At 33.7% G+C, this 10,707-nt stretch overlaps 1 protein-coding gene across 1 annotated transcript; it reads right to left on the bottom strand.

Moving 5' to 3' along the window:
* Positions 1 to 1,305: 1,305 nt before the first annotated feature.
* On the bottom strand, positions 1,306 to 10,635 carry LOC136989650 (microtubule-associated protein futsch-like). The gene is given in 4 exon segments (XM_067287875.1): positions 1,306 to 3,390; positions 3,392 to 4,549; positions 5,157 to 5,371; positions 10,479 to 10,635. Coding segments are annotated over 2 exon segments (2,433 nt in total). The 5' UTR covers positions 4,529 to 4,549; positions 5,157 to 5,371; positions 10,479 to 10,635; the 3' UTR covers positions 1,306 to 2,094.
* Positions 10,636 to 10,707: the final 72 nt, after the last annotated feature.

Raw genomic sequence — 10,707 nt, 5'->3', positions numbered from 1 at the left:
CTCGATATTTTAAAGGGACGATAGAAGAGATAACAGACCATTAAGACGAAGTTGAAAAATCGTGATGCGAATTACAATGAATCTTTTTCATTGTCGAGTTTACTTTCGCCAAACGTTCACAGTTAATCTGCGGATCCGATGCAGTTATTCAAATGATGGATTTAAGGTCGATCTGTCCTTGAAAGGCGGTCATTAGATAAACGAGTGTGTGATGTAACGAGCTAGAGCCGAGCATCCGGTTCCCCCTGCTAAATCTCGATCCGCTCCAGCAGTTAGAACGAAAACCAGATTGGGAAATGCTGTTGTAAACGGAAGGCGAATAAAGCATATCCTCTGCAACCTTGGATTGCCCTCTTTACGGGTGAAAATTAAAAATTCGAATAAGGTTCTTTCAAAGATTAGAAACAAATCGGGTTTGACCTGTTCTTTCTAAAGTTTGAACAAGAATTTTAAATATTATTCATTGCGTGGGAAGAAGGTAGCGAGTTTACGGATAAAAGAAAACCAATATTAATTATAAAATATACACGTTTTAAATGATATTAATAGTTTAATTGGGTCGAAGTCATCTGGAATTTTAAATTTTTGTAACGCCCCCGATTTTCGTCGCGGTTGGAACTTGTTGGAGAGTAAAATTTCTAAATTCGTTTGTGCACAAAATCCGGTTATGGTCGAGGCGATCGTTTACCTTCCAGGTATGACTACCTACGCGGTTTAGGAAGTGTGTTAATTTTGAACGAAAGGGTCGAAAAATGAGAGTAATGTCATCATTTTTATTCGAGGAGGAGAGAAAGTCTTTGAGAATTCTTCCTGGTGGAATGCTCCTGGGAAACAAACAACATCGACATGATTTGTAGACTTAATTAATGTCCATGCCTGCTGAGCAAGAATCTACTCATTAGGCCTTCTATAATAAGTAAATATCAAGATTTGTGTCTTGATTTCATTGTTACAACGTTGTCTAACAGATAAAATGTCTTTTTATAGAGGTCGAAAAATTTTATGTAGGCCTGTATTCTAATTTCAAATTATTCAGTCATGTTAAGCATATTTCTTTAGAGACATGTTTATTGGCTGACGAATATTAATTAAATTGTAAAGCTCGTTTCTAGAAGCCTTTAAGATGATAACATTTTGAAGTGAGTTATGAAGAAAAATTTATTCCAACGAACAAGAGAAAAATGAAATCAGTTGATCTTGCTGCAATTAAGTCAAATTCATTATCAGTATCAGAATTTTAAACAGTGCGTTCTGAATAATTTTCCGAAACGAAGTATATTTATTAGAAACCGAAATTCAAAATAATTAGTAATTAAAAATTTTATTTTCAAGATGTATTATACAATATCATATAAAGAGATTAATCGCCAAATGTCTATACAAATGTCAGACTAGTTAGTAGTTCCGTAACGAACCGACTAGGATCTGACTTGGACGAACATCAACATTAATGGAAAGTTATTGCGCATTCATCCATTCCTCTCTTCCAGTCGAAAGTTCTTTCTAAAAAAAATCTCGTCAATCGATCACCATTTGAACCAGTTCCTTTCATGGCACTCAAACTCATTATACATGATAACAACTTATCTTTCGCAATTAATGAAGCGGGCGAAAGATCCAAGTTCGCTGTTTTGAGTTCGTTGGACATCACGAATCATCTCGTCACGCATCTTCGTGAGTTAATGGACGATCTGTCTAAGAAGATTCGTTAACTTAATTGCATCGAAGGTTAAGTATGTAAATTTTTTACAACCGTAGCTAATTCTTAAGAGAATTTTTTTCCTAAAAGCAACAGCATTAGAAAACGTCTTCGTTGGTCGTCTGACCGCACTTTCTCATTCTGGATAAATCGACTATGACAAAAGAATACCCGTAATGTTACGAGACCACATCTCCTGTCGATTATCACATGAACTCCATAAAGAAACGTTAGAAGATAATATATATATAAATTTTTCACTTGCTTTTTGCAACACAATGGCCGATTTCCAGTCAAAGACGATTGTTACTTTCTCGCTCTACTGAAGGCTTTACAGGTGAAGCAAGACGTGAAAATGGGAACTATAAAGTATTATAGTTTGTCTGCTTAATTGTTTAAGGTTCGCGAGAAGGTTTTGCTCTTATTTTCCATTTAAACCAGGGAAATTTGACATCCTTGGGCATGGAATTACTTCTGGATAAGTCGCTCTTTTCGCTACCAGAATGGCGAGTGTTTCGATATTTAGATCTATATTTGGCAGGTTTGGAAGATGATAACATGGACTGTGTTCTGGCTACGTTAGCTCCGGATGATCGATCATCCTCGTTAATCGAGTGATCCGGATGTTCGACTCCCGGAATATACAGAACTAACGGTTTGTGTCGGCGACTCGATTCACTGTCGGAACTGGAAATTCCCGAAGCGGCCGAAGAACCACCGCGATTAGGACTTAATCCGGTTTGCTGCACGGGTCGAACGAAAACTCCTCCTGCAGTACTGTTGCTCCTACGAAGAGCAGCTTTTTGACGGGCCTGATAGGAAGCCGCTAACCCTCCTCTCAAGCATTGTTTGTTATCGTCTTTAACGGGTTTACCATTAACTAAGATTTTTACATTGCTTGGACCATGATTGTTTCGATAGTGATGTCTGTCTAGCGTCTGAGCTTGGCCTGATTCGAACGATTTTCTATTGCTCTTGGTTATCCTCCCCAAAGACGAATAAGACGAATCCATCGTCCCTTCATTAAATACCATATCCCGACGGTAATCGTCATCAGCTTTATGGAACCATAAATTTCTGTCTTTAGTAATCTGATCGGTTCTCGATCCATCTTTTCTAGGGACGTTCTCGTAAGATATTTCTCTCTTTTTATAATCGACTTCCCTGATGACTGAATTGGGAGCTGTATCTGCATCGCTGGATTCTTCGGATTTTTTCTGTCGTTCGATCTCCTGTAGATCGTCATCCACGTCGTACCAATCTTTCTCTATCGGGATGTCGTAAACGTCTTCCTGAAAACCATTTCTTAATTTAAAGCCGAAACTTCTTTTTGTTGTTTTAATTTTGTTTTCTTTAGTGTGTCTTTTATAGGAATCTTCTTTAGCTCTGGCATCTTCCGACATAATATCTGAAGGGGTGGCTAACGGAGGGCGCATATTCTTTTTCTTCTTACTTTTGTCTACTTGACTATAAATGGCGTCGTTCTTTTCATAGCTTTCCAAAGAAGGCACATCGCTAAATGCTGAAACGAAACCGTTTTTTGATCTAATGATACGACAAAACTCCGAATCCGATTGGGTTTCCGAATCCCAAGAATCCGAGTCTGTCCAAAACTCGTCACACTGTATTGCTTTGTCTTCTTTGATGGTTTTGTTCTTGGAAGAATGTTTCGATTTGTTTAATTCTTCATCGGAATAATCCAGCCTTTGAGTATGGATGAGTTTTGTTCTTGGAAGAATGTTTCGATATGTTTAATTCTTCATCGGAATAGTCCAGCCTTTGAGTATGGATGATTTTGTTCTTCGAAGACTGTTTCGATTTATTTAATTCCTCGTCGGAATAGTCCAGCCTTTGAGTATGGATTGTTCTTTTATTATCAGATAAATCATTTTCACTGGAAATCTTCTTTCTAGTGATGAAAATGGGCTCTTCGTAACGGGTTACTTTATCTTGTTTCCATATACGATGTCTCTCTCCTGCGCTTTTATAGAATTTTCCTTCTCGGGAACTTTCTAAGGAATTATCAACTTGGCTCGAATCACTCACTAAAATTTTTCCAGAATCCCAAGTAGCAGTAGTAGGATCGGGGTGATAAGAATGGGAAGAATTAGGGTATCCATTTCCATTCATTTTGTCATTATAACGGTGATAAGACGAATCTACTTCAGATATCCTTTTGATATCTGGTATAATTATATTGGTTTTGTGTGGTCCTTTTTGATCGTTTGATTTAATTTTGTTTCCGGAATTCCGAGTTTTCTTCAGATTTATTGCGTTTTTCTTGTGAACCTCGTCTTTGGTCTTCTTCTTTAAACTGTTCATGCCAAACATTACTTTCACCCCGTTAACTAAGGGATTTTTCTTCTGTTTGGGACTGGTATGTTTGTGTTCGCTATTATGAGAGTTGTAATCGGTGGGAGGATCCATAGGCCTGCTATGGTGTTCTGCGTCTTCTGAGGTGGGTTTTAGCACAGCTTCCTGATTAAACAAATTAACGATGTGTCTGACGTGATCTTTTCTCACGTGGGGTGTTTCGGCGGGCATTTGGCTGGGATGCAACGAATCGGATTGGGGATCGTGAGCAGAAACGTTGTTGCAATTAGCATTAAATTCACGAGTCTCTTTAACTAAATCTGGTTCTTGATGATGGCGGTTTTTGTAAACTTTGAACCAGAACTTCTTTTCTGGGCTTTCGGTGACTGACTGCGAATGTTTTCCTGGTCTGGAATACTTCTTTACTTTTACCGCTCGGTTAAAACTGACTTTCTTTCTAGAATCTGTACTACTGTCTGATCTCTGCGAATCACTTCTTCTAACGCTTCCTGGCATTTCACTCTTTCATTCGGAATTCTACAAACAGAAATATTAATAATGAATCACAGAATTATTACAACAAAAGTAGTGATATTCGACAGCCTAACGGATTCTCGAATAGATGATAGTATGATTTAATCTCGTAACCGATCCTAGCGTAACACGATCTTTTAGGGGTCACGCTCTGTCGAAGGATGGCGATCCGTAACTACAGGTCACATTTTGACCGGATATTTACGTATCCGTTTACCGAAAGGATGAGTTACATTAAATTAAATGCAGAAATTATGATATAAATAGCAGGCTTCCTCTCAGAAAGACATTAAATGTTAGAAATTACAATATCTCAGTGATTCTAATAGATATTTTTTTAAAATCAGGTTCCTAACACAATTTTCTTCACTATAAGTCTTCAGACTAACGTAATTTTTGTTCTGAACTAAAGTTTCTTAGACACTAATTTAAATAAAATTACTGTAGAATTATTTAAATAAAACATTGTAATATCATTTTAATATCATTATAACACACAAATTTAAAAAAACCAAATGTCGAAAATCAAACGACTCTGTGATAAAGAAATTTTAATGGAGAAATATACATAATATACTGTATTTAAATATTACTTATAATAAAATTTTACCTGAACGACAAAAATATTAAAGAATCATCCGAGTCCAACTAGTTAGTTATAAACGGCAAGTTGAACTTTAGAAGGCGAAGAATCTATGTCGAAGGTAGTTGGTGTCATGCAAAGAAAAGAGGTGTACGAGTAGGAGGTGCAACCCACCAAATATTTTTTAAAGGCCGGCGCATACCGGATCCTTCGCTGGAAATTCCCTGATACAGATCCGAATTCTGCAACAAAAATTGATACTCTGGCCAATGCATAAAACAAAACAATTGGTCACGGAAATTATACGCGTTAGAAGATAACAGACCACTGAAAATGCCCACGGCCGAAACAGCACTGTACCGTGAAATGACTTTAAAAAAAAAAAGTCATTAATTAAACTATTCCCCTTCCCCCCTGAGAAACAAATACCTAACGGTATTTCTTTTTTAATTCGAAAAAGATTGTAACATTTTATATAGATTATTTTGTAAAAAGAAAACAAAGATTTTTATAGGAGAATGGTGGAAAGAGGTCGTTGCCCCTATTATTATTATTTAAATTCTATTTTTGATTATTTTTAAAAATTTGCTTAAAAATATAACCGAATAGCCTATATCGTAAAAATTAAAATATTTATATAATACTTTTAAAAAAAATTGTAAAAATCTCATTAGGAAGCCGAAATTAACATTGGAAGAGAACTATTTGATATCAAATCAACGAAGTAAGTATAATGATAAACTAATTGCTAATGATTTTCGTTTGGATTTGCCTAGTTTGGAAAAGAAACATTTTTCTACACCTTTGTTTATATTCATGTTGACTGAAAAAATAATATAGAGACGGAAGAGATGACAACGTTATTGGTCGACCTAGATAGTTTTTTATAGAATTTCGCACCATCTTGCAAAAAAAGTTGATGATAGTAACGCTTAATATTTTGATAAGAGGGTTGACACATTTTAATTAATATTTATTTCCTATTCGACTTTGAAACATCGTCCTGGCATGACTATTATACTATATAAAGAACGGGAAGACCAGAAATATCCGTATTGTGATAATTTATTTTAAAAGCCATTGAGAGCAGAATCTTACAGGCTTTCCAATAAACCAAATAATGCTAAAATTAAATATTTTTTATCTCTATGTAAACAGAATAATATATTTTATGAAATTTAAAAAAAAAATCCCATTTTCTTTCTTAGTAGCCTGCATAATTTATGAACGGCTTCTTGAAAACCAGGTGTGAAACCATCTGGTTTCTCTCAAAAAGCAAGCAGTTGGAATAGTAAACATTTTTTTTTTTTAATCTTATTTTTCTGCCCATATACATTTCATATATTAATTTAGGATAGAACTTCAAAATGTAGTCTGTATTGCGAATCTAATATATTATGGATAATCTTTATTCATCGACCTCCAAAGGAAGGTGAATGAAGAGAATTTATTCGTCGTCCTCTAAAGGAGATTGAAGATTTTTTAATTATGAACATTGTCACTATTTTAATTTTATTTTCAAAATCAAATTAAGTTTAAGAATTATAATATATAAAATTGTTTATTTATTTATTTTTTAATATAATATTTTATTTTGTGATAGATTTTTGTTCTAATTGGATAGATAATCATTACATTGAAAGCGATTCAACTTACATCGCATTTTCAGCATTTCATACATGGAAGAAAGAAATTATCAAATGATATTTAAAGTTGAATTCAATTTGATTTTAGAGGCTTCAAATGTGTATAATGGGTATTATATTAGCACATTTTACTCTAATTTTGGTGTACTCTACATTTAATAATTCGTAACTGAAGAATAATGAATTGCTATTAGAAATAATTTCGAAGGCTCGAACGAGCTGGTAAATTTAATTGGAAATTTTAATATTAAATGAAACAAATTTCTTTAATTAAATATATTAGTGACTCGGAGCTTATCGGAAATCATACTTAATTAGAATACAGTAGTTTGAATCCATAAACTAGGTAATAATAAATAATATATGTCTACACTGTTAATAACCCTCTGTAGAACGTATCTGCTACAGAAGATTCTGTTTTTGTCAACAATCAAATAATTCACAGCAATATTCTATATAAATTCGGAACCAGGAAACTATCAAAATGAAGTTATAGATTTTTATTTCGCTTAATGTCTATATCCTATCGTTTGTCTACAGAAATTTCTGTAAATAATGAACGAACAAACTTTTTAAAACATCGGAAAGAATTCAATACGGACGATTCAGTATGCCCACCGTTCTTTTAATTAGTTAAATGGGTGTCTAATTTTTGTCCAAAGCTTTCTGCGGCTCCTTGAAGTTAATTTAGAATATATTATCATGTTGCATGTGATAATCCAGAAGGGGAAAAAGGCAATTATAGAAATTTGGCCGAGGAAAACGCTTCGTAACTAGTTCACAGCTCTCCTTAATTTAGAACGTCGTACCTAATCCGGGTCAATTAAAGGACCACTAATTTTTCCTATTAGTTGATCGGAAGATGCGGTCAGAATAATTTTAAGTGTCATTTATGAATTTCAATAGGAAGATGCTGAAGGGAATTTAAAAATAAACTGGTCTCCGAACCTTTTCTCCTAGCAAATTGAATGGATTTTTATTTTATTTTATTTTTTTAACTAACTACAAAGAGAACGCATTATCAACGGCTGTGTTGATTTTATTTAATTTAGTGTTAGAGAAATTAAAGTGAAAATGAAAGCAATAGAAATATATCTGCTTCAATAATATGTGACTTAGCCAAATTGATAAAATTGATAATTAATGTATAAAAATTTTCGTATTGATAAGTTAAAGCAAACCTATAAGAAAATTCAATAAAGAAATAACAGTTTCCTCCCTAATAAACTCAACTCCAATTGTTTTCTATATCAATCTGTAAATTGGTGCTGGTGTATTATTTTTATTAATGAAGTTTCAATTATTTCAAAGTTCTTTCTAACATTTGAACGGATTCGAAAACTAAATGTGTTTCAAAGATACTAAAAATTCGAAGGTAATGAATATAATTAGTACAGAATTCTCTATATTAAAATGATTTAATTAATTTTAGATTAAAAATTTAATTTTTTTTTTTTGCAGTTTTATAATTGAGTACTTAATTGTATACTGTACCTTGTCTTTTCGTTTGAAGTGAATATTTATTCATGTTGCAATTATTGACAGTTAAAATTCATATTTATATATCCGCCCATGTTGTGTATTAACATATAAAGAAAAAAAAAATCTTGTTTGCTTAAATTTCTACAAAGGCGTCTCTTTAATACTCTTAAATTTTGGAATAAATAAACCCCTAATACATTAGCCAACTTTAATTATCAACATTCATAACTTAGAACAATCAAAAGCGCTCAGTTCAAAAGTTGGCAGCTTTTTTTTGTTCTATCAATTGTCTAGAAAAAGTAATTAGCTCCACAGTAATTAAGTGGTTGTCTATTTCCTTTAATGGATGTTTCTTATAATACACAAACGGAAACGTTTGCCAAGATCGCCCCGAAATAATAATGGAAATTGAATGTTGAGGCTTTAGAATATTAAAAATATCGCTTTAGGAGGAAATTGCAAATTAATTAGGCATTCTGTAAATTTATTTGCAGTTTGTGATTAATTATTATTATTAAAGGGTTATCAAAATAATTATTTCGATTCTTATATCTGTTTTTACGGAAACAAAACTTAGGGAAGCTCGGGAACAAAAATAATCCCGTTAACATGGATCGAGTATTTTAAATGAGAAAGGAAGAAATCTGCTAGAAGCAAAAATTCCGAACTTCTTTCATTCAAAATCCGACACCGATTCTAATATAGGAATTCGAGTTTTTTCTTTCGTAAATTAGTATTCTGGACTGTTGCTTTTTCTATTAATTATCGTCGTCTACAAAGCAATTTGCAAACGAGTGAGTATTCTTCGTCGGAAAAAATGGAATAAAGTTTTGAAACGATATAATTAAAGTTAACTTATATTTCATTTATAGTTCCACCAGAAAAAGTTGGATATGAGATTGTACTTTACATAGAAAACATATATAGAGAGATTATTAATCAATTTTAAAATTCTATAAACTGATAACAGTTTTAGTGAGACTCGTCGCTTAATATTTTTGGGAATTAAAATAATTTCTTTACTAATTTTTTTTCTAGATTTAATTTCGTTAGCGTTAAAAGTAAATAAACTCGCTCAAGGATTGAGGGATTGCCTATGAATCATTATATAGAATTGGATAATTCTTCCAAATTCATTTTATTTTATTTAATAAATAAGAATGTATTTATATATTTTTATCACTAATTCTACATATTATGGTGTTTTCCCCCTTCGATGTCGCATCCAATCCCTACGTATTCGCTGTTTTCATTCTATTTGAGGATGTCGTTTTATAAATTTTAATGTCAAAAAGGATACAAAAGTTTTCCTTTCGGAATTTTTTTAGAAACGTATTTTCCTGTAAATCAGAACAAACATTTTCAGGAAATGAATAAAAGATTGCATGGTAACAAAGGATATCACAATGAGCTTTTTTAAAAAAAGGTAACTGATCTAACTATTCGATTGCTTCCTATTCCTTTTTTTTTTATCATTTCAAATATAGAACTTTCTTAATTTCTATCATTTTCTCCTTCAATTTAAGACACTTCGACTAATCTTCATTTCTAGATCGCGCGAAACGAAAACCTTTCCAAACTGTGATTCTAATCTCAAATTGAAAATACAGAAATATCGTGGAATTTCGTACGATTTCCAACTGATATATTTTACATCAATGAAAAGATTCGATAGATTAAAGGTGGTTCCATACTTCGTTCTCTAGAACTCTCCTAGTATCCAGGAAGGACTAGAAAACCTTTTTCGTTTCCTTCGTCTTCCAGAGAATTATGATCATTCGATTCTTTTCCTTCGATATTCGTCCAAACATTGGGCGAAGCAGATCAGATGGGAAGATCGGGCACGTTCTTTCAGGTTTCAATATCAAAGTCCGCAGCCGAGGAACCAGTTCTGCAAGTCGCGAAGGTGGAAACAACCGAATTACTTTCCTCCACCCGAACGGAAAAGCGAAAAATGCGGCTTGGTCCATCGTTCCGCTATTCCGAAGGATCGGAAAATACGGATGGACGGACGTATTAACTCATCCTCCTAGGCCCGGAGACTTTTTCAAAACCTTCAGAAACATCCCCGACTCCAAGAAGAACCGAAAATTAGAGACGTAACTAGAATTTAATTCTCAAATCAGAGGAGGATAAGGGAGGAGAAGAGCGGGAAAATCGTACATTACACAAAGATTGGACCAGATAGAGACAGGAGAGGAGAGTCATACATCGCTCTTACCTGTGTAGAAACGACGTATCCCCGTCCAGGTAAATCTTAACTACGTACGAATCGAAGCAAGACCCGTAGAAAGGACACCTGTTGCAATCGGGACAGGTGCGCACTCTCAGGTAATATTATATGGCGCATGCGTCCGGTTACACTCTCCCCCGTCCTACTAACATATTACCTTATACGGAAGGTTTATCTCGACTCTCGATCGTCGCGTTTCTTAGCTCTGTTTCTTTTT

The sequence above is a fragment of the Centruroides vittatus genome, unplaced genomic scaffold (assembly GCF_030686945.1).
Source record: "Centruroides vittatus isolate TY-2023 unplaced genomic scaffold, ASM3068694v2 scaffold_752, whole genome shotgun sequence".
Classification (NCBI taxonomy): domain Eukaryota; kingdom Metazoa; phylum Arthropoda; class Arachnida; order Scorpiones; family Buthidae; genus Centruroides; species Centruroides vittatus.
This window is presented reverse-complemented; position numbering and strand designations above follow the sequence as displayed.